The 24684-nt window shown below is 41.8% G+C and overlaps 1 protein-coding gene across 2 annotated transcripts in view; it reads left to right on the forward strand.

The window, feature by feature from the left end:
• The window catches only part of LOC132817531 (spermatogenesis-associated serine-rich protein 2-like), a 149581-nt gene that overhangs the window by 111548 nt on the left and 13349 nt on the right, over positions 1 to 24684 (forward strand). For both annotated transcript variants that reach the window (XM_060828024.1, XM_060828025.1), the window contains exon 8: positions 782 to 840. In XM_060828024.1, the coding sequence (XP_060684007.1) occupies positions 782 to 840 (59 nt within the window). The remainder of the gene's footprint in view (positions 1 to 781; positions 841 to 24684) is intronic.

Genomic DNA, 24684 nt, shown 5'->3' on the forward strand with positions numbered 1-24684 from the left:
GATAACAAGTTACAGCTACAATAATATTGAATTATTTTGTTGATTAGTTTAGAAATTAAATGAAAATGAAGAGCAAAGCTAGCAGATAGGAACCAATCACATAAAACATTTCCAGGCAGACAAATTGCACATCTAGGTGTACAGTAAGCAAATACTCTCAATCCAGTGGGACAGGCTGAAGCAGTCCCTACCACATACATATAGAATATTAAAACAGAGAACTTTCACTTGGTCTGTGCAGAGGGAAGCTGAATTACCATTTCAGGTTTTTAACCTTTCATTAAAATCCAATACTATTGTATCCATCACACATGTACCACTTTACCCTATGCATATGCTGATCTAATGAACAGAACTTTGATTCCTTAAAAGTAGTAGTATACTTATTTCACACATTTCTTTCGGAATGAATAACGCTTTTGAGATATATTTTGGCAGCTTGCATTCATTACTACAAAAAAAAAATGGTTGTAAAGAGGATGTTTTTATGTGAACTCTGCCACATTTGCAAAGTCCAAAATCAGATGGGGTACTGTTAGGGATGGAGAGCAAGTGAAAATTCAGCTCTAGTACTGTTATATGCTTCAAAATAATGTTGATTTATTTACAAAACATAGTATTGTCTCATCAGAAGTAATGGGTGTTCTGTTTGAAAAAAGGTTCATTTTGGAATTTTCAGTATTTTTAGAAATAGACAATGTTTCAATCCTACATTGAGCAGCATATATACACTAAATGCTGTTTGCAGACAATTCTAATTGCCTTCATTTTAACATTCCAGCATCATGGATCGAGAAGTTGCTTTAATGTCAGAAATGGATAAAGTCAAAAAGGAAGCAAGTAAGTAATAAGCAGTTTTCTTTGATAGAGCTAGATGATCATGTCAAACCTGTTGAAAGATTCTATGTTCCCTGTGCTAGTTCTATAATTTCAATATTCACATTTCATGATATTCAGCATATATTAAGAAGATGGTTTTCACACCATTATAACAATCCAAAGCACTCTCCAGCTCATGACATCTAATGGAGACAATACTTTAATAGTAAGATATGAAATAAACACTATTTAAATGTGACTTTACATTTCCAATTCAGTATCACCTTGACAGTTTCAATATTCAAATGCTGGTCTGAGTAATAGCTGAATTATTCCAATATGTATTCAATGCATAATGTGTACCAGCATTTTGAAGTGACTGAAGCCTTTCCTGTTCACGTTGGTGAAACCTTCAGCCTAATCCTTCAATTTGCACCCAGACATTAAAATGCTGGCCAGTGTATAGATCACTGGTAAGAGACAGCGAATGGAATGTTACTTACAAAGCAAAAATAGAAGATCCTTTTCCATAGCTAATTGGTATAAATTTACAAAGCTGGAATCAATAAACAACTACTCATAATACTGTGGTGCTGAAAATCTGAAATACAGCAGAAAATGCTGGAAACCACTCTGTAGTGCAGTCAGTATCTATGGAGAGAGAAATGGTTAACATTTCGGGTAAGTGATATTTCATCAGAAATGCTGGGTAGTTTATAAACCTTATCATGAGAAGGTATGGTTTTGTTTAAAGGCTTCCTTTGAATCAATCAGTTCTGTGAAATAAATACTGTTAAAGATATTGCATTCTGCAAGTACAGGTAAACTAATGCAGCTTACCTCATTTATAACAAAAGCTTTGGGTTCTGTAAGATGTCAAAGCTTTCTCATCTCTCACTGGCTGCCACAGACTGCCAGTAATGTGTCACAATAAGAGAATCACAGAATTGTTATGGTGCAGAAAGCACTACAAATGAGCATTATGATTTAATGTCATTCTTCTGCCTTTTCCCTGTAACCTTGAACATCTTTTCTATTCAAATAATAATCCAATACCATTTGAATGCATCAATTGAATCTACCTCTGCCACACTGTCAGGTACTACATCCCAGGCCCTAATAACTCAGTGTGTGGAAATTATTTTGTGTCGCATTTGATTTGCTTCTTTTGCTAATAAATTTGATTCATTTTACAAGTGGGAACAGATTCTCCATATCAACTCTATCCAGACCCCAAATTATGTTGAAAATTTCAATCAAATATTTTTTAGTCATTTCCACTCCAAGAAGAGGAACCCCACCATCTCCAAACAATCTTCATAATTGCTTATTCTTGTAAGCATCTTCTGCACTCTTTTCAGTGTGTTCACACCTTTCCTGAGGTGTGGTTCCCTGAATTGCACGTATGTTAGATAAGGTCTATCTAGAGTCTAATACCAATTCAGCATAAGCTCCTTGTTCTTTTACTCCTTTCCTTTTAATAAAGCTGAAGATGTCGTGTTAACTACTCTCATCATTTATCCTATACCTGCAATGACTTACACATGTGCATCCTTAGGTCACTCTCTGAAGTACACTTCATTTTGTATAGTCTCTCCATGTTTTTTCTAATAAACATAATCAACTCACATTCCTCTGCATTGAACGTCAACAGTCACCTCTCTGGTCATTCCAGCTACTTGTAAATGTCATTTTGAAATTCAACACTGTCCTCTTTATAGTTTACAGTTATTCAAAGGTTTGTAAAATCTGCAAAATTTGAAATTCCCATTTACCTCAAACATATTTCATTGGAAATGTCAGGAAATGCAAGGATGCCCAATACTACCATTGGGAAACTCCACTACACATGTTCTTCCTGTCCAAAAACACCTAGTAATTACACATTCTGTTTCTTGTCACACAGGCAATTTTATTCAATGATCTTCAAAGTTGCTCACAAGTCTGTTATAGGCATGGTATCAACAACTTTCCAGAGCAACAATTTTCCTGATCAATTCTCTCTGCTTCTTTCTCAAAAACCCAGCACTTTGGTTAAACATGATTTCTCCCTTAAGAAATCCAAGTTGGCTCTGCTTCACTCACCCACATTTGCTCATGTTGGCAGATCAATTCTATTTCAAGTTATTGATTCTAGAAATTTTCCCACTACCAAAGTTAAAGCTGGTCTGTAATTGCTAGACCTATCCTTACACCATTTATTGAACCAAGATGTAATGTTTGCAATTCTCCAGGCCTCTGGCACCACTCTGGAATCTATGGAAGAGTGAAAATTTATGGTCATTGCCTCCACAATGTCTACACTCACTTCCTTCAGCATTCTTGGAAATATTCCATACAGTTCTAGTGCTTTGTCAGTACCAATAGTCTATCCAATATTGCCTAATTATTAATTTTGAGCCCTTTCAGTGATTGAATTTCATTGTCTGTCACTATGATCTAGGTCATGATGTGGACGAGCTGGTGTTTGGGTGGACAAAGTTAAAAATCACACAACACCAGGTTATAGTCCAACAGGTTTATTTAGAAACACTAGCTTTCAGAGCACAGCCCCTTCATCAGTTACCTGATCAGTTACCTGATGAAGGAGCAGTACACCGAAAGCTAATGATTTTTAGTTATGTCCCAGGTCATACTGCATCCTTTATAAAGACAGAGGCAAAATATTTATTTAATACCGTCTGTGTCACTGTTTCCATGTGAAAATCCCATTTGGACCTAATCAGACATATTTCTCCTTGCACTCCCCTTTCACTATGTCTGAGCATACAGAAGATTTTAGGATTCCCTTTTCTGTTTGCTGCCAGCAACTTCTCATCATCCCATTTTGTGTCTCTTGTTTGCCTTACAACTCCTTTCTGAACTTTCTACTTTCCAGCTTGATTCTTGATTTCATTTTCTACCTGATACTTGTCAAAAACAAAACCTTTTTCTTCTTTGCCTTAAAGTCTGACTTTTTTTCATCCAGGGAAGTCTGGATTTACTTGTCTTACCTTTCTATTTTGATGGAATATATATTCACCGCGCCTGACCTATCTTCTTTGAAGGTAACCCATTGTTCAGTTACCGTTTCTCCCAAGCAATTGTTGGCTCCAGTTTATCTGGCTCAGCTCTAGTCTCACCCATTGAAATAGTCTCTCCCCCAGTTAATTACTTTTACTCTGGATTCTTTGTTGTAAATTTCCACCATCATTCTAAACCTTGCGATACAATAATCACTGTCTCCCAAATGTGACACCATTATCACTTGGTCTACCTGGCCCACCTCATTCCCAAGACTCAACTGGACCGAACACTTTCCTGTTGGACTCGAAGCATACTGCTTGTCTACCTGCTTCCACTAGTTGGTTGTCTATAGACTGAACTATTTAGTTCTAGCTAAATTGATTCTATTAAACTGTCTAGAACCTTTTCTCCTGCACAGATCTTAATCAGTACTGTCATCCCTCCATCTTTTTCTACCTTACTTATTTTTACTGAGTACCTTGCATCCAGGAATGTTTAACACCCATTCCTGCCCTTCCTTGAGCCATGTCTCTGTTATAGCCACCACATCACAATTCCACATGGCAGCCTGCATCTGTAACTCACCCATTTGTTTACTGTCCTCCATGCACGCACAAACATGCATTGTACCTCTGATTTAGAATATTTTAATTTCACCATTATGTTTGTTTCTATGTATTAGCCAATTATTCTAGCACTGTCTCTCCCTGTATTTTACATGTTCTGTCATTCCTTTCTGATATTCTCTCCCAGATCCCAAGAAGGAGGAAAAACTGTTTTTTTTTCAATAGTACATACACCACCCCTGTATGAAAAGAAAACAGAAAATTTAAAAATATCTGTTCATGCTAAAGTAAACTGCAGCAAAAACTGAAAATAATATGAGTAAGCCAACATTTCTAATCTAAGTTAATCTGCCTCTAATATTGGTCTAGGAGCCATTATTCAATTATTCAATTTCAACAGAAGTTGCCCCATTAATAGATGCCTGCTCAGTAATGTATAGTTTAACATATGGTCTAACATACTATCCTTTGCTTTACTGAAAGGGATAGTTAAATTCCCACTCATTTGAGTACATCATTTCAGAGCAATTGGGCAGAACCAGTTAAAGCAGCAAATCAATAAAGTACAGTTAAAAGCACTTGCTTTTGTGGTTTGTTTTCCCCGACTTAAAATTCAGCTTTGCCTGAGCTAGGCCCCTTACCTTCCCCTCCACAAAACCATCTGTGCAATCGAGCCAACATTGCAAAATTCCACTGATGGCAATGATTCTGGAAGGTTGTCAAACTGGGTTTATTTTCTTGGTTGCACGGATTTTATATATTTAAAGTAATTTTCTCCTCCAGTATCAGTCGTGGTAAAATTACAGGACAAAGTTGTCAGCACCAAAATTTACTCCCACTGGAAGAAGCATAGTTTTACATAGGGCACCCAGCACTCCACTGAGCTGGATGAACCTAATTCAGTTCTTTGACGAAATAATTAAGGATTGTTAGAGGTTACGGTTAGGTGTTGAGGATGAGCATTTTTAAAAAGATGTTGGATAAAGAATCACTTGCCTGGGAGAATAGTAGTACATGGTATTGATTGAATTGAGATGAATTGGGTAAGTAATAGCTAAGGAATACGAGGCACAGGGTAGCGGTGGATGGATGCTTTCCTGACTGGACAGAAATGGAGTCTCCCAGGAACATCTCATTATGTTTGTTCCTCGGACTTGATATGGGGAGTACAGTTTCAAAGTTTACAGTATGAGATTTGACAATGCAGTAAATAGTGGGCATGATTATAGCAAAACTCAGGAGGGGATCGATAGATAGACTGAGATAGTGCATAGACACATGAGCGTTGCTATTTAATTTGGATAAGTCTGAAGTCATGCAACAACATAAGTGTTAAAGAGTCATAGAGCTGTACAGCATGGAAACCGACCCTTCGGTCCAACTCGTCTATGCTGCCCAGATATCCTAAATTAATCTAGTCCCATTTGCAGCACTCGGCCCATTTCCCTCCAAACCATTCCTATTCATCTACCCATCCAGAAGCTGTTTAAATGTTGTAATTGTACCAGCCTCTACTACTTTCTCTGACAGCTCACACTCTGCATGAAAAAGTTGCCCTTTAAGTCAATTTTAAATTTTTCCCTCTCACCTTAAACCTATGCCCTCTAGTTCTGGACTCCCCTACTCTGGGGAAAAGATCTCGGCTATTCATCCTGTCCATGCCCTCATGATTTTTTAAGCCTCCAACGCTTAATAGTCCCAGGCAATTCAGCCTGTCCCTATAACTCAAACCCTCCTACCCTCATAACATCCTTATAAATCTTTTCTGAACCTTTTCAAGTTTCACAACATCCTTCCGATAACAGTTAAACACAGTATTCCAAAAGGAGCCTAACCAATGTCCTGTTGCCACAACATGACCTCCCAACTCCTATACTCAATGCTCTGACCAGTAAAATCAAACATACCAAACACCTTCTTTGCTATCCTGTCTACCTGTGACTCCACTTTCAAGTAATTATGAAGCTGCACTCCAAGATCGCTTTGTTCAGCAACACGCCCCAGGTCCTTACCATTATGTGCATAAGTCCTGCCCTGATTTGCCTCTCCAAAATGTACCCTGCATTTATTTAGATTAAAATCCATCTACCACTCCTTGGCCCACCAAGGTTCTGTTGCACTCTGAGGTAATCTTCTTCACTGTTCACTACACCACAAACTTTGGTGTCATCTGCAAACTTACGGACCATGCTCCTATGTTCACATCCAAATCATTTATATAAATGATGAAAACCAGTGGACGCAGCACTAATCCTTGTGGCACACCACTGGTCATGGGTCTCCAGCCTGAAAAGCAACCCTCCACCACCACCCTCTCTCTCCTACTTTTGAGCAGTTCTATATCCTGGTATTCTATGTGACCTAACCTTGTTAACCAGTCCACCACATGGAACCTTGATGAAGGCCTTATTGATGTCCATATAGATTATGTCCACTGCTCAATTTTCATCAATCCTTAATGACAGTGTAAAGTCAAGGGAGTATATTTCTCACTGGCTCACTAATTAAGTTCTGGACAAGAAATCCATTGGGACTTCCAAGAACCACCATCCAATGAAAGCCCTTAGATTGTTAAATCATGGCTACTTAAAGGGCCTGAACCACTGCGTCTCTAATTACTTGTTTTCCCATCATGTGGAAAACATGGTAGTTGTCCCATCTAAAAAAACTGCTAAGTTTGGAAGGGGTAGTATAATCAGGGGCCACCACGGATGAGGGACAAATGGGGGGAGGGTGGGTGGGGGGGAGGGGGGAGGTGCCCTCTGAAAGTCACATCCCTGTCCCTGCCTTTGACTTCCCAATACCCCTCTCCCTGTGGCTCCCTCCCTCATAGAAGATCGAGAGTGTTTATCATCTTGCTGCTGGATCCTTCAAGAAGTAGGTTTGGATCAAAGGTTTTTAGAATCCAGGAACTGCTAGATTCTGATTGGCTGGTGGCTTCTGGTGATTTTCCAAATTCAGCTGATTAACAATCAGTGGACAAAGCTACCTCCGTGGTAAGGGTGGCATATTAGTTGCCACCAAATATGTCTGCTTCTACACTTAGAATAAAAAGGGGAAAATTGCACCTTGCAATTCTACTGTGAGTGCCATCAGTTGTTTTCTATGTGGAAGACCTGTTAAAGATATGTATTTCTGTTGAGAATCACATTTTTAGGTGTATTAATAAATCTATACCAGGTTATCATTCTGAAATAGTGTTAAATGGAACAAGCAAAAAGGAACAATTACTTACCTATCTACTGCCCAATTGCACTAGTTCATTATGTTAGTTGTTATGCACATGAATTTTCACAGAAACTAAAACCTAACCAGTACAATTCTAACCCCATTTCCCAGCTGCACATAAATAAAAAACTCTACTCCTTTTAAGCAAATGCATTTGATACAAGTTCGTCAATGCCAGATTTTCAGGAATCCTAACACTTGGCCCTCAGTCTTAATTTATATTGGCCATTATTCATGAACTGTCCTGCCTCCACAGAATCTTGATGACAAGTCCTGGGACAGAGCTTGTGGACCTGCTGCACAATTCAATGTGCTGTTTGCAGAGATAGTTCTGCTCTCCCTGCGACACAACACTGAATGTCTTTGTCTTTATTTAAAAAAACAATTGGAGAGTCATAAAGATGTACAGCACGGAAACAGACCCTTTGGTCCAACTCATCTATGCCGACAAGATATCCCAACCCAATCTGGTCCCACCTGCCAGCACATGCCCCATATACCTCCATACCCTTCCTATTCGTATACCCATCCAGATGCCTTTTAAATGTTGCAATCATACTCGCCAATTCCTCTGGCAGCTCATTCCATACAGACATCACCCTCTGCATGAAAACAGTTGCCACTTAGGTCTCTTTTATATCTTTCCCCTCTCACCCTAAATCTTCCCCATTCCAGGGAAAATACATTGTCTATTTATCCTATCCATGCTTCTCATGATTTTATAAAAATTATAAGGTCACCCCTCAGCCTTTGACCTTCCAGGGAAAATAGCCCCAGCCTATTGAACCTCTCCCTATAGCTCAAATCCTCCAACCTTGGCAACATTCTTGTAAATCTTTTCTGAACCCTTTCAAGTTTCACAACATCTTTCCAATAGGAAGGAGACCAGAATTGCATGCAATATTCCAACAGTGGCCTAACCAATGTCCTGTACAGCTGCAACATGACCTCCCAACTCTTGTACTCAATACTCTGACCAATAAAGGAAAGCATGTCAAACACCTTCTTCACTATCCTATCTACCTGCAACTCCACTTTCAAGGAGCTATGAACCTGCACTCCAAGATCTGATAAGGAGATCAGAATTGTGCGCAATATTCCAAAATTGGCCAAGCCACAGCCGCAACAGGACCTCCCAACTCCTGTACTCAGTACTCTGACCAATAAAGGAAAGCATACCAAACGCCTTCTTCACTATCCCATCTACCAGTGACTCCACTTTCAACGTGCTATGCACCCCAAGTTCTCTTTGTTCAGCAACACTCCCTAGGACCTTACCATTAAGTGTATAAGTCTTGCTAAGATTTGCTTTCCCAAAATGTAGCACCTCACATTTCTCTAAATTAAACTCCATCTGCCACTTCTCAGCCCATTGGCCCATCTGATCGTGATCCCATTGTAATTTGAGGTAACCTTCTTCACCATTTACTACACCTCCAATTTTGGCGTCATCTGCAAACTTACTAAGTATACCTTTTCTGCTCACATCCAAATCATCTATATAAATGACAAAAAGTAGTAGACACAGCACCGATCCTTGTGGCACTCCACTGGTCACAGGCCTCCTGTCTGAAAAGTAACCATCCACCACCACCCTCTGTCTTCTACCTTTGAGCCAGTTCTGTATCCAAATGGCTAGTTTTGGCTGTATTCCATGAGATCTAACCTTGCTAATTAGTCTCTCATGGGGATCCTTGTCGAACGCCTCACTGAAGTCCTTCTCGATCACGCCTACTGCTCTGCCCTCATCAATCCTCTTTGTTACTTCCTCAAAAAACTCAATCAAGTTTGTGAGACATGATTAGAAATTAGAACATTAGAAATGTGAAGCATATTCAAGGAAAAGCTCCTGTGTGTCCTAGATAAGTATGTACCTGTCAGGCAGGGAGGAAGCTGTAGAGTGCAGGAGCCGTGGTTTACAAAGGAAGTGGAATCTCTGGTCAAGAGGAAGAAGCAGGCTTATGTTAGGATGAGATGTGAAGGCTCAGTTCGGGCGCTTGAGGGTTACAAGGTAGCCAGGAAAGACCTATAGAGAGAGCTCAGAAGAGCCAGGAGGAGACATGAGAAGTTGTTGGTGGATAGGATCGGGGTAAGCTCTAAGGTTTTCTATAGGTATTTAAGGAATAAAAAAATGATGAGAGTAAGATTGGGGCCAATCAAGGATAGTAGTGGGAAGTTGTGTGTGGAGTCAGAGGAGATAGGGGAAGCAAGAAATGAATATGTTTTGACAGTATTCACTCTAGAAAATGACAATGTTGTCGAGGAGAATACTGAGATACAGGCTACTAGACTAGGTGGGATTGAGGTTCACAAGGAAGAGGTATTAGAAATCCTGCAGAGTGTGAAAATAGATAGGTCCCCTGGGCCGGATGGGATTTATCCTAGGATCTTCTGAGAAGCCAGGGAGGAGATTGCTGAGCCTTTGGCATTGATCTTTAAATCGTAATTGACTACAGGAATAGTGCTAGAAGACTGGAGGATAGAAAATGTGGTTCCCCTGTTCAAGAAGGGGAGTAGAGACAATCCTGGTATTTATAGACCAGTGAGCCTCACTTCAGTTGTTGGTAAAGTTTGGAAAAGGTTATAAGAGATAGGATTTATAATCATCTAGAAAAGAATAATTTGATTAGGGATAGTCAGCACGGTTTTGTGAAGGGTAGGTCATGCCTCATAAACCTTATTGAGTTCTTTGAGAAGGTGACCGAACAGGTAGATGAGAGTAAACTGGCTGATGTGGTGTATATGGATTTCAGCAAGGCGTTCTATAAGGTTTCCCACAGTAGGCTATTGTACAAAATGTGGAGGAATGGGATTGTGGGAGATATAGCAGTTGGATCAGTAATTGACTTGCTGAAAGAAGACAGAGGGTGGTGGTTGATGGGAAATGTTCACCCTGGAGTCCAGTTACTGGTAGTGTACCGCAAGGGTCGGTATTGGGCCCACTGCTGTTTGTCATTTTTATAAATGACCTGGATGAGGGCGTAGAAGGGTGGGTAAGTAAATTTGCAAATGACACTAAGGTCGGTGGAGTTGTGGATAGTGACGAAGGATGTAGTAGGTTACAGAGATACATAGATAAGCTGCAGAGCTGGGTTGAGAGGTGGCAAATGGAGTTTAATGCTGACAAGTGTGAGGTAATTCACTTTGGTCGGAGTAACAGGAATGCAAAGTACTGGGCTAATGGTAAGATTCTTGGTAGTGTAGATGAGCAGAGAGATCTCGGTGTCCATGTACACAGATTCTTGAAAGTTGCCACCCAGGTTGACAGTGTTGTTAAGAAGGCATACAGTGTGTTAGCTTTTATTAATAGAGGGATCGAGTTCCGGAACCATGAGGTCATGCTGCGGCTGTACAAAATTCTGGTACGGCCGCACTTGGAGTATTGTGTACAGTTCTGGTCACCACATTATAAGAAGGATGTGGAAGCTTTGGAAAGGGTGCAAAGGAGATTTACTAGGATGTTGCCTGGTATGGAGGGAAGGATTTACGAGGAAAGGCTGAGGGACTTGAGGCTGTTTTCGTTAGAGAGAAGAAGGTTGAGAGGTGACTTAATAGAGACATATAAGATAATCAGAGGGTTAGATAGGGTGGACAGGGAGAGCCTTTTTCCAAGTATGGTGATGGTGAGCACGAGGGGACATAGCTTTAAATTGAGGGGCGATAGATGTCAGAGGTAGTTTCTTTACTCAGAGAGTAGTAAGGGTATGGAATGCATTGCCTGCAACGGTAGTAGATTCGCCAACTTTATATTTAAGTTGTCATTGGACAAGCATATGTACGTACATGGAATAGTGTAGGTTAGATGGGTTTCAGATTGGTATGGCAGGTCGCTGCAACATCGAGGGCCAAAGGGCCTGTACTGCACTGTAATGTTCTATGTTCTATGATTTCCCAGTCTCAGATTGATCTATATCCTCACTATCTCCCTGGGTCCCACCCCCGCACCCTACTAGTTTAAATCCTCCCGAGCAGCTCTAGCAAATCTCCCTGCCAAAATATTAGTCCCCTTCCAATTCAGGTGCAATCCATCCTTCTTGTACAGGTCACTTCTATTCCTGAAGAGATTCCAATGATCCAAAAATGTGAATCCTTCTCCCATACACCAGCTCCTTGGCCGTGCATTCATTTGCTCTATCCTCCTACCCTCACTAGTTCGTAGCACCAGGAGGGGGGGAATAATGTGGGCATTAATTCTTATCAGGAAGCAATGAAAACCTGAATATTAAATCTTTCAGGTGTCTTTTAGAATGTTACACTAGCCTCTGAAATTAGTTCTTGCTGTGTTGCAAGACAAATGCATCTATGTGCTATCCCTACCCCTTTGTGTGTACATTTTGGCATTAGTGTACATTAGAAATTTGAAAGAGAGACTACCACGTCACCAGAATGTTAAACTGTAGTGAATATGGTGCAGGAATGGATTTGTTGAAACAGTTTGAACTTCAGTACGTTTACCCATATCGGCTACTTGTCAAATGTTTTCAAGAGTTTGATTATTTAGGACGTATGAATCCCTCTTTCATTAGTTTTGCTTTCTTAACTGAGCGGACACATAGTCATTCCTGTTGCTTGATGAGGTGCTGCTTCAGAAACACGCTGGCGCCACCCTGCTGTGTCCTTAGTTGACTTGACTCCATTTCTACAGTTTTTTGGCACCACAAGCCCCATTTTTCTCAACCCTTCATGTCTTCTGGCACACTCAATTTTATTTTCCTTAAATAGATTTTGATCAAGTCTTATTATCAAGTCGTATCTGTCTCATTTGCCCAGCTTAGTTTACTCTTTTTGAACATAAAAAAAGAGTTGTTTCTTAAACATGAGATCTGTTTATCAGCAGTTCACATATACATGTGCTGTTAGATAGTAAGGTATTTCATAAAAGAAGACTAAATAACTCAAATCTACTAGAGTCACATAGAGATGTACAGCATGGAAACAGACCCTTCGGTCCAACCCGTCCATGCCGACCAGATATCCCAACCCAATCCAATCCCACCTGCCAGCACCTGCCCCATATCCCTCCAAACCCTTCCTATTCATATACCCATCCAGAATATTTTATTATAATATATCATATTCACATTTGCCTCTGTGCAAGCTTCGTACATAGGTACTCTGGAAAGAGTTGGTTTAACTCAAGGAATGTTTAACAGCCAATAAAGCACTATTGAAGTGTAGTTTCCTGTTTTATTGTAGTAAGTCTAGCAGCAAGCTCTTCCAAACAAAAATGTGATCATCTGGTTTGGTGATGTTGATTAAGGAAAAACTATTGGTCAGGATGCACATGTGCTTCCTTGAGGTAACTCCTTTGCCTTCCCCAGATGCCGGGTCCCGTCACCATGTCACCCTTTTGTTCACTAGTGCACAGTACATTGGCTGTGGCCAGCCAGCTTAGAGTGTGTTCTCAACTGAGATTCTAATCTCCTGGTTATATTGGCCAGCCAATGCTTTTCTGATTGGGGATGATAACCTGGGCTGATCGAGAACCTTGTAGTTAACGAGGTCCACTTGGTCCCAGTCACTATCCCCTCCAACTGCCTCCCCTCCCCTCCTCCCTCCACCCCCCTCTCCACCCACTCCAGCTTGGGGATGTAGGCCTGGCCTTTCGTTTGTAGCTTCTTTTGTGACACTTTTGCCCCAGATTCGGTTCCTATGACTTGGACTCAGACACAGGCAGCATGTACAGGACCGTGGCTATTCTCTTGTGGGGCCTGACCTTGCATTGACCTTGCCTAGTATCCATACGGGACTTTTCCCATGATTTCAGCACCAAACTTCATCCCCTGAATTAAATTATCCCCCTTGCTTAGAGGAAGCATGTGGTCAGCATTGGCATTTCTGCTGCCATTTATTCCCTCCCCCCCAAACCCAGTCTGGAAATATCAGGTTTAACCTGGTTCAGCGTCTTCTCCCCATCAGCAACTCTGCTGCAGCTATCCCTGTAGGTGTGTGTGGGGCTGTTCTATAATTGAACAGGAACCAGGACAGTCTGGTCTTAATTGATGCTATAGGCTGCTTCTTTAAGCCTGCTTTCAGTGTTTGGACTGTCCTTTCTGCTAGACCATTGGATAATAGGTAGTATGAAGCTGTCCTTATGTGCTGTATGCCATTGGCCTTTAGGAAATATTTGAATTCCTTGCTGATAAATGATGTCACATTGTCTGTGACCAATATTTCCAGGAATCTGTGTATCACAAATTATACTGGCAGCTTCTCCAATATCATCTCTGAGTTTGCTGAATGAACTTTATTAAGGTCCAAATACTTTGAATGTGCAGCCACAATGACCATGGCCATTGAGCCCATGAAAGGACTGGCATAGTCAACAGTATGACCAACTTCAGGGCTTTACCTGGCCAATCCCATGAATGTGGGGTTGTTGCTGGTGGCAATTTTTGTCCTTGTTGACACTCTGCACACTGCCCCACCAAGCTATGTCAGCCTCCAACCCTGGCCACCAGACATAGCTTATTGCTAGCATCTTCGGGTAAAAAATGAGGTCTGCAGATGCTGGAGAGCAGAGCTGAAAATGTGTTGCTGGTTAAAGCACAGCAGGTTAGGCAGCATCCAAGGAATAGGAAATTCGACGTTTCGGGCAAAAGCCCTTCAATGCTCTCTTCCTCCCCCAATTCATTCCTGATGAAGGGCTTATGCCAGAAACGTCGAATTTCCTATTCCTTGGATGCTGCCTAACCTGCTGTGCTTTAACCAGCAACACATTTTCAGCTGCTAGCATCTTCACCTTGGAAACCCCTGGATGAATCTGGAGGAGTCCATTCAATATCTGACAGTGACCTTTACTCGGGATAATCACCCTGCTTCCCCACAGGAATGTGCTGTTCTCAACAGTGACCTGGTCTTGCTGGGTCCAGAAAGGTTTCAGTCCGTGGCGATGACCCTTCTGTTTCCCCCATTACCATCAGCTGTTTCAGTTTCACTCAGACCGGATCTTTTTGTGCCCACAGTTGAATATTGTCAGTAATGACTGGAAGAGTGTCCGAGAACTTTAAACCAAAAATGGACTCTTCCAGGAGAGACACCACCAGTGGAATATCTGCTAGTGGGAGGCAGCTCAAGGCATCCGCATTAGCATTGGATGGTGTTCTCACCTGTACTTATATGCGATGAGAATAAGGGCCCAACGCTCAATTCTGCTGAAAGCTATGGGCAGCACTGCCTTGTCTTCCTTCAGTAGCCCCAGCAGGGATTTGTGATCTGTCACTATGAAAAATTCCCATCCGTAAAAGGTACTGGTGGAACTTTCTTAAGCCAAAGGTGGTCACCAAACCTTCCTTCTTTATCTGGGCATATTTAGTTGGGCATCAGCAAAGCTCCTGGAGGCAGACGCTATCGGATGTTCCTCTCCATTGGGCCACTGGTGAGCCAACACTACCCTGATACTGTATGGGGAAGCATTGCATGTCTGCACTACCTCTCACTTTGGATCCTAGTGGGCCAACACCTTAAATGATGATAGTTGTTTTTCACTTCCCTCGAGGCTACATCTTGGCTACTTGACCATTTCGAAGGCTGACCCTTTTTCAGAAGCTGGTGTAAGGGTGCCAAGACGGAGGCCAGGTTATGGATGAATTTTCCATAGTAATTCATGAAGCCAAGGAAAGACCTAAGCTCCGATATAGACGTGGGAGCCAGGGCTCCCTTGATCGTCCTCACTTTCTCTTCCAAAGGGTGTGACCTGGTTTCATCGACTCAAATAGGTCACTTGGGATGCCTGGAACACACATTTTTCCCATCTAAGGTGTACACCTGCCTGGGAGAAACATTTAAGCACGATGCCCAAGTTCTCTAAATGCTCTTTATTGGCCTTCCTGGTTATTAATATGTCATCCAGATAAATAGCAACCTGGAATAGCCCTTGTAAAATATTCTCCATAGTCTGCTGGAAAAGGGCACAGGCTGATGATACCCCAAATAGCAGTCTTGTATATTGATATAAACCCTTATGGGTGTTAATTGTGGCATATTTCTGGGACTCCTCGTTTAGTCGCAATTGCAGGTAGGCATGGCTCGTGCCCAGCTTCGTAAAGGACAGCATACCCGGCCAACATTGCGTACGAGTCCTCTATGTGAGGGATTGAGTACTTATCCCGCTGCAAGAAGTGGTTTACCATTTGTTTAAAATCCCCACAAAGGCAAACTAAGCTGTCAAGCTTCACAATTGCTCCGACTGTTGCTGCCCATTCCGCGAACTGTACTGCTTTGATGATTCCTTTACTCTGCAGCCTCCTGATTTCCACCTCGACTTTTACCCACAAGGTAAATGACACCAGGCAGGCCATGTGAAATCTCGGAAATGCATCCTGGTCAACGTGTAAAGTGAGTTTGGTCCCTTTGATAGTCCCAAGCTGTTCTTGAAAACCCCCTAGGTATTTCACTAGGATTTCAATGAGGCAGGCATTTTCCAATCAAAAAATGTTGAGCCAATCCAAGTGAATCTTTCTCAACCAATTCCACCCCAATAGGCTTAGGCCTGCTTGTTTTACTGTCACTGTGGTAACTGCACCAACGGCTTGTCATAGGAAACTGGAACCAAAATCGTACCCTTAATTTGCAACGGTTCCCCAGTGTTTACTTTCAGTCTGGCTGAGGTCTTGTGCAAGTTCAAAGGTTGGAGTCCCAAGTGAATCTTGTTATAGACTGATTCTGCAACCACAGATAGAGCTGTGTTGATGTCGACTTCCATGGGAACCGGGTGATCTCTTAACCAAACATTAATTTTAATTGACTCCAAATTGGGTGTCTCTAAGCAATTTATTTGTTTCAACCCACATGTACAGGAAATTTCCAGGGTGTGCGTTCTCCTGGGTACTGGCCTCCAATTTATCCTACTCCTGTCGCCACTGAAATAACCGCACAGAGGCTGGGTCCTATCACCAAGTCACACTTTATTCACTACTGCACAGTACACTGGCTGTAACCAGCCAGCTCAGAGTCAGTCCTCAACTGAGGAGATTCTAATCTCCTGGTTATATTTTTTTAAATTCAACGTTATACAAATTGACAAACACATGATACACTAACAACTAACAATCAAAATAAAACCCACAAAGAAATGGGGTCCCAAAAACAAATGCCTCAAGTCCCCTACACCCAAGAGAAAAAACAATATACAGAACAAACAAAGTCAACCACATTGTAATCCTCCAAATAAAAACACACAGTGAACATAGAAGGAAACCCACACAACGGCAGCCCCAGCAAAGTTAACTCTCCTCAGAGATACACAGAATGCAATGCACATATGGAAACACGATTCAGTCACAATATACATGATAAGGAACAGTGCAAACACAACATACACATAAGGGTACAGTGCAAACCGTGAGGGGCAGAGTCCATTATAAGGCATGTTCTGGTTTGGGAAGGGGATTCTGGGTCTGACAGCAAACTCTGGAAACAGGTGAAAGTGGGTACTGCAGATGCTGGAGATTAGAGCAAGATTAGAGTAGTGCTAGAAAAGCACAGCAGGTCAGGCAGCATCCGAGGAGCAGGAAAATTGACGTTTCGGGCCTGATGAAGGGCTTTTGCCTTGGATGCTACCTCGGATGCACCTGACCTGCTGTGCTTTTGCAGCACTATTCTATTTTGGCTCTAATATCCAGCATCTGCAGTACCCACTTTCGCCTACTCCCAGAATTTGCTGTCTGAACCAGAAATCCCTTCTCAAACCAGAACCTGCCTCCAACAACAGGGTTCGCTCCCGATGGCACGTCCTCCTCCTGTCAGCAGGGTGCACACACTGCACACAAAGGCCCCGGCTCCTCTATGAGGTCCGATCCACTTAACCACCACAATCTGTCCCGAAAGCCTAGGCCGCCCCCCATACATTGAACCGGCCTACTCAATGAGATCCCTGGGGTGGGGGTGGGGGTGGGCCTTGTTTAAATACTTTTGGTGATCCATAGAAATGGGGTGTGTTGGATCCTTCTGGTTGCATTCTTTGGAGGTCTGTCTTGTTAATTTCATCTGTCTTGCAAAGTTTGCTCAGGGATGCTGTAATATGATTTTCTAGCTGTGAAGTTGGGTCCATCACCACCTATTGGTAGGTGGTGGTATCAGCAAGTAGTGTGCTTGTTTTTTCAAAGTATTGTGCTTTGTTCAGGATGACAGTCATGGGCCCTTTTGCTGCCCATAGGATTATTATGTTTCCGTCTTTTCAGGGCTTTCCCTTCCAGCATGCCAAGGGTGTTTTCTTCTTTCTTCCTGCTTAGTGATGGTGCTGCTCTCTGTCTAATGGCCTGCTGGGTTTCTTCTGTAAGTCCGTTTTCTTTCAGGGCGGATTTCCGTGCTACTAGGAAGTCCTTTTTATCCAAGTCCCTGTGGTTGAAGTTCATCCCTCATATTAGGATCACTTTTTCTGTGTTTGGGAATGGTCATCTGACAGGTTCTTTATCCAAGTCTCTGAGTTGTCCATGTTATTGCTGTGGACAATCTTTCTTGTAGAGCCAGTCTTTTCTTTTTCTTGGTCTGCTATTGTCTTGCCGGAGGCTCAGTGATGATGTTACCTAGCATGGGTGGTGAAATGTCTGAGAACAAACCTACCTGATCCACAACCTAAGCTACAAATCTTCTCCAAAATCTTGTACGCGTAAGAGTGCAGTGCAAACTCTGAGGGACAGAGTCCATTCCAAGGCAGAGTCTGCTCATAAAACCTGAGCCACCACCGACACAGGGATTACTCCCACAGTTTGCCATCTGACCCAGAATCCCCTTCCCAAACCAGACCCTGCCTCCCGATGGCAGGGTTCCCTCCCGATGGCAGGTCTTCTTCCCATCGGCAGGGTGTGCATATTGCACACGATGGCTGGCTTCCCCATGAGGTCCAATCCACTCACACCGCCACAATCTGCTCCTGGAGGCCTAGACCTCCCACACAACGAACCGGCCTACTGAATGAGGTTGGGCCCACCAAGGAGGTTTAGTCCATGCACTGGAGTAGAGGCAGGACAGGTAAGAAATTCAGTTCATACAGCTGACAGTGGAACAAAGAATAAGTCCCACCACCAAATTGCCTCTTCCACTCCCACATTTTCTCCAAAGTAACAATGCTGCTGGTTGCAACTAGCCAGCTGAAAGACCAGCTCCCTGAGGAAAGGGAATAAACCCAGCCAGCTTAAAGTTAGTTCCTCATGAAGGACAAAAATACAGCTCTGTTAAAAGAAAGAAAAACCCTACAACACCATTGGCTATGGCCAGTCAGCCCAATGGCCAGCCAGATCAAGATCCAGTACCTCCCCAAAACACTCACTGTGGCCAACTAGCTCAAGAGATAGTTCCCCAGGAGAAAGTACACAAAATAAAATAGTACTGGGCAATTTTTACAGGCCATTTTTGATGATAAATAAGGCCTTCAGTTGATATTACCCCTGAAAATCAGCATTCACGTGATTCCCTCAGTCTTGAACTGGAGTGTAAGCCTTTTTTTTGTGCTGAAGTCCTGGACTGTGACTTAAAATTTTGCAACTCAGAGGCAAGAGTCCTTCCAGATAAGCCACAGCTGGTATTCTGAAAGATACTGCCCCTACAGGCAGTTGTGAAACTCAGATTATGCATCCCAGGATTACATTTGCACTTTATTTTCTGTCAGAGAATTATGCTTCCTCCGTTAAATTTCTTGAAGACCATTAATTCTGGAAAGAATTTCAGATAAATCTATTCAGGCATACCTGGTTGTTCAAACTGTACTTGAATGATGTAGATTCTTAGAGAACACACCAAGTCAAGCACAACTGTTACGTTTTTTTAGATTAGATTAGATTACTTACAGTGTGGAAACAGGCCCTTCGGCCCAACAAGTCCACACCGACCCGCCAAAGCGAAACCCACCCATACCCCTACATTTACCCCTTACCTAACACTATGGGCAATTTAGCATGGCCAATTCACCTGACCCGCACATCTTTGGACTGTGGGAGGAAACCGGAGCACCCGGAGGAAACCCACACAGACACGGAGAGAACGTGCAAACTCCACACAGTCAGTCGCCTGAGTCGGGAATTGAACCCGGGTCTCAGGCGCTGTGAGGCAGCAGTGCTAACCACTGTGCCACCGTGTTTTGCCAACACCATCAAAAGAAAATTTGAGCTTATAGTGGTTTTGTACATTTAAGGTCATGAAATATCCCTAGGAGCTCCACTTAACATTTTTGACATCAAGAGGTTCTGGGATAAATGAATAGAAACTTGATCAAAGAGTTAAGTTTCAAGGAGTGTCTGAAGGGATCAAGAGAGGTAAGGAGTTGGAGAAGTTTAAGGAGCGAATTTCAGAGCTGAAATTGGTCACTGAAGGCACAGCCACCAATGGCAGAGCAGTTAATATTGAGGATACTTAAAAGACCATAACTGGAGTAATGCAGGTACCTTTAGGGCTAAATAAACTGAGAGATGGGGACAGGCAGGAGAATGGAGGGATTGAGAAATGAGGATGAGAATTTCAAAATCTCTGTCATAGAATGATTGAAACAAAGGATGCCAATGTAAGTGTGAACTACCAGCATTCTAACATTTTTAGTTTATTATAATTTTACAAATATTTATATCACAGAGAATGATGTCACCAAATAATAATGCAGTAAAATATTTGCACCAGAAATGTGGGAATTTTAAAGATCTCTCTCCTGTGGCCCTTTTAGATTGCTGTCAGATTCAGGATGCATTACTGTTTAAAGATGTTCTGAAAGCTGTTTTATTCCTATCATGTGATTAATGATTAGCAGGCTCACATTATTGCATTTTTCTCATATTAGTTAATAAAATGGATGCAGATGTGAAGTTGTGTTCATTGTACAAAACAGCTGCCAACCTACAGTAAGGCCAATCAGTTCTTAGATTCTCCATTAAGAAGTCTGCAAAAGCTTAAACTTAAACAGGGATTTGCAATATCCCAGGTGAAACCTGTTTGAGTGTACTCCCAAGGTAAATAATACATTGGTAAAATATTGAAAAGCTGTTTACTTCAAAATGTCTACTGCAATGGCTTCTCTAACTATTCACTGTGATAACTCATTGTTTTACAATTGGACTCAATTTCCATTGTTTCCTGGAGATTTCCTGGTTACTTTGGCTGGGACTCCAGCCACTAGCTTGTTAATGTGGGCTGACCATTAAATTTTACTGGATCTCCCACTGTTGCTCCTGGATGCATCAACTACCTTCTCACTTGGGTTTTAGAGCTTACATAACATAATAAAGTAAATGATACACGGTACTGGTTAGGTCACAGTTAGATTGCTGGATATCCCGTTAAATTAGTACCAGAAGGGGTGAACAATGTAAATTTACCAGGGATGGGAAAGAATAGTTTTTAGGAATATTCCGTATGATATATTTAAATACTTATTGGCATTCTTTTGGATTGATAAGCAATTTCTTAAATTGCGTGTTGCATTGTGGTAACTTAAAGGGGAAAGCTTGTGCTGGAATTCACGAAACAGAAATCGCTGGAGGAACTCTCAGCAGCATCAGTGGGGAGAAAGCAGAGTTAACGTTTTGAGTCCAGTGACGCTTCTTCAGAACTATCTTGTGCAGCAGGAACCTGGTTCATAAGCCCTTTCCCATGCCAGCCCATGCCTGCCCCTATCATCAGTGACCGCTCATAACCTCTGCCAATTCATGGTACTTCCATTCACCTATGTGCCCTCTGTACAGGTCAGATAACATGTGTAACAGAGGCATTGTGCCTCATTATACATGTTTAACAGAGGGCTGATAAAAAATTTACTTTATTGACATAGCTTAATGATGTTATAATAACATAAATATTGTTTTGTTTTGTTAATGGCTGAGCGTTTATTTGTACAGAATAAAGACAGCCTAGTGCCTAATTCTTTAATTATTGATGCTTTAAAGATCTGGTTGATTGCCACTTTGAGAAATATAATATCAGTAGTTTCTGAAAGGAAATAGTGAACTGATGTTTTTAAACATTTCAGTGCACAAGAGCAGTACAATGCCACTGTCAGACCCATTGGTTTGGTACAGACCTTAGTCTGAATGAATGGGCATGGACGTTCAATATACTGGCATGGAGAATGGCAACCTTTTCAGCAGGTTATCTTCACTGTCCCTGCAGTTATCTTTGACATGATTCTGGAAGATGGTAGACTTGATTCCATCGGCTCCCTATTCTGCTGCTGGAGTGAAATTTGACTTCTACTGAAGTACAAAATTTCCATGCTTCAGTTATCTATGTCAAAGATAAAAATCAAGCTGTAAGAGGTTTTACAATGAAGCAAATATTAAAACAACAGAAATTGATTTTTTTTTAAACAAAGGAGAATTTTGGTAGACTATTTGTCTGCTTTGGAAGTCAGCGAAGTGGGTGTGATCTGTTTAAAATTGGCCATGGGAACACAGGAGAAACTCCTCTGTGTTAAAATAAATAACTCCTATTTCTACACTATTATTCAGAATAAGAAAGTACTTCACCGCCAATATAATATTTCTAAACTATATTCATTGCTATACTTGCTTTGCCACAGATTGTGTTTGAAGCATATTTTAAGGGAAATGTAAGGAAGATAATGGGTTGTTGGGAGGCGAAAGAGTCTAGGAATTTGATTTGGAGCAAATAATTAGTACAGATAGAATGAAACAAATTTTCTTTCTCTAGTTCTATGGAACAAGATTGTTTGTGTGAAACAGAGAGCATATGGAACATCTTTAACTAAGTACCAAAATATTATGTACCAAATACAGAACCATAGCATTGAAACAGTTATTCTGATTGTAACACAGGCTGTTACATAATCACATAAGGGGCTTAACTCCAGATGAGAGATGACTTTGCCATGGTTATGAGCGTAGATTAATGAGGTGGAACAGCATATGCCACTTGGCGGTATTATTGGGAATGTTTTTTTTAATGAGGTAGAGATTTGGCAGTTGTGATATTTTGTGGTATCACATAGCAGAAAGTTTGGATGACTATTCTTGAATTTTTTTTTCACTTCCTCTCCGTATTGCACTATTTTACAGATTGTTGGGAACATGCTAGTTTCACGATCTACTGGGATTTCCCTTAAGGCAGAGAATTGTGTAATTTAATATGCAAACATACGTTGGCAGAAAACAAAGTAATATCACATTCTGTGAATTCAACTTCAGATAGTTCCAAGAAAGTAGGACCACAAGACATTAATGGTTATTTCTGAAATGTACATTAGGAACAGATAGCATAAATATTTTTACCGAAAATGATTGATGTTCACAATAGTCCAGGTAGATTAATGATAATAAAACATTGAACAATTTGAACTAAAATGAGACATCACAATGAAGAATTAAAGAACTGGGAGATGAGGGAAGTGATAACTTCCAATGGGGTCAAATGGCTTCTTCTCAATTTTTGACTTTTCATATATGTTATGTTATGTTGCAGTTATACAGGACGTGTGAAGCTGAACTTGGAATATTATGTTCTGTTTTTGTTACCTTGCTATAGGACGGATGTTATTAAACTGGAAAGAGTGCAGAAGAAATTTACAAGAATGTTGTCAGGACTCAAAGAACTGCTTTTATCAGGAAAGGTTGGACAAGCTAGGACTTTTTTCTTTACAGCATAGGAGACTGAGGTGGGATCTTAAAGAAGTTGTAACATCATGATCTTGTAACATCATGAGAAGCATGGATAGAGTGAATGCACTCAGTCTTTTTTCCCTGGGTTGGGGAATCAAGGAGTGGAGGACATAGTTTATTTCAGAGGGGAAAGAATAAAAGGGAACCTGAGGGGCAACATTTTTACACAGAAAGTGGTACACATACAAAATGAGCTGCCAGCGGGAATGATTGAGGCAGGTCTATTAACAACATTTAAGTGGCAGTGGGACAACAACATGGATAGGAAAGGTTTAGAAGGATATGGGCCAAGTGCAGGGAAATAGGGTTAGAGTTGATGGACATTTTGATCAATATGGACCAGTTTGGGCAGAGGGGCCTGTTTCAGTGCTGTAGGACTCTATGACCCAATATGCTCCCATATGAACCGAGTTTGGATGACTTCAGAATTTATGCTTTGTAAATATGTCTCAGATGTAATAGCTCAAGTGCTAATGCATGACACATCTGGTCCTTATAAATGTTTGAACGGATGCCACAAAAATGCAGTTATTTCTGCTGTAGTTTTAAACAAGTTATGAAAGGATGCAGCTGATAAAATGGGGCTGAATTTTCCTAAATTTTGGCTAAGTTTCAATGAGATTGCTGGACGGTTTATCTCTGAGCTCTAGTGAGCTTTCTCACGCAATTTTGTGCTTCTGACTTTGTTCATTATACAGCAGGCCCCTCTCTCACACTATCTGGTGCTCACCGCTGCAAGGACCTTCCAGTGTTCCTGCTACCAGCATCATATTTCAACCTCAGCTGTGCACCAGGTCAGATGCTGTCAGCCAGAGTTCCAGTACCTGAGAAATTACCCTGTGTGAGACAGTGAGTAGAGGAGCATTGACAGCTGTTTTGCAGACAGGGACCTGGAGGCTCTGGTGGACACAGTGGTGGAGGGGAGGGCTGTCCTCTTTGTTCAGGACAGCCAGAGGAGATACTGGACCCTGCCAGCCTGCTCTGAAGTTGCCAGCAGAGGTCGGTGTGTTGTCCATGGTCAGGAGGAATACCTAGCAGTGCAGGCAGGAAGTTAATGACCTTCTGCATTCTACAAGGATAAGTGCTGTCACCTCTTCTCTAATCCTGACACTTATTCTCACACTGACACTGCAGCCAACTCCCAACAAGGCTTGTGGTCTGCCACTCTCACTACTGCACTCAACACCTTCCTTCAATGCTGCTAACTCAGCCCATTCTACCAGAATACTAACTCTTCCTGCCCTCTGCGCTTTCTACACCCTCAGTCAGGAAACCGCCCACCTACTTGTCACCTGCAGTAACACTAACTGCTGTGCCAACCACTTCCATCTCATTCATCCCTGCCCTTGAATCATTCCAGCAGCAACAGCCCAAAAAGCGTAGAGGGAGCCAAGATGGGTGGTGGGATACCCAACGTTCATCTGCTTATCCTCAATGAGGAGAGAACACTTTCCCTAGTGGAAAAGGAT

The sequence above is a fragment of the Hemiscyllium ocellatum genome, chromosome 7 (genome assembly GCF_020745735.1).
Source record: "Hemiscyllium ocellatum isolate sHemOce1 chromosome 7, sHemOce1.pat.X.cur, whole genome shotgun sequence".
Taxonomy (NCBI): domain Eukaryota; kingdom Metazoa; phylum Chordata; class Chondrichthyes; order Orectolobiformes; family Hemiscylliidae; genus Hemiscyllium; species Hemiscyllium ocellatum.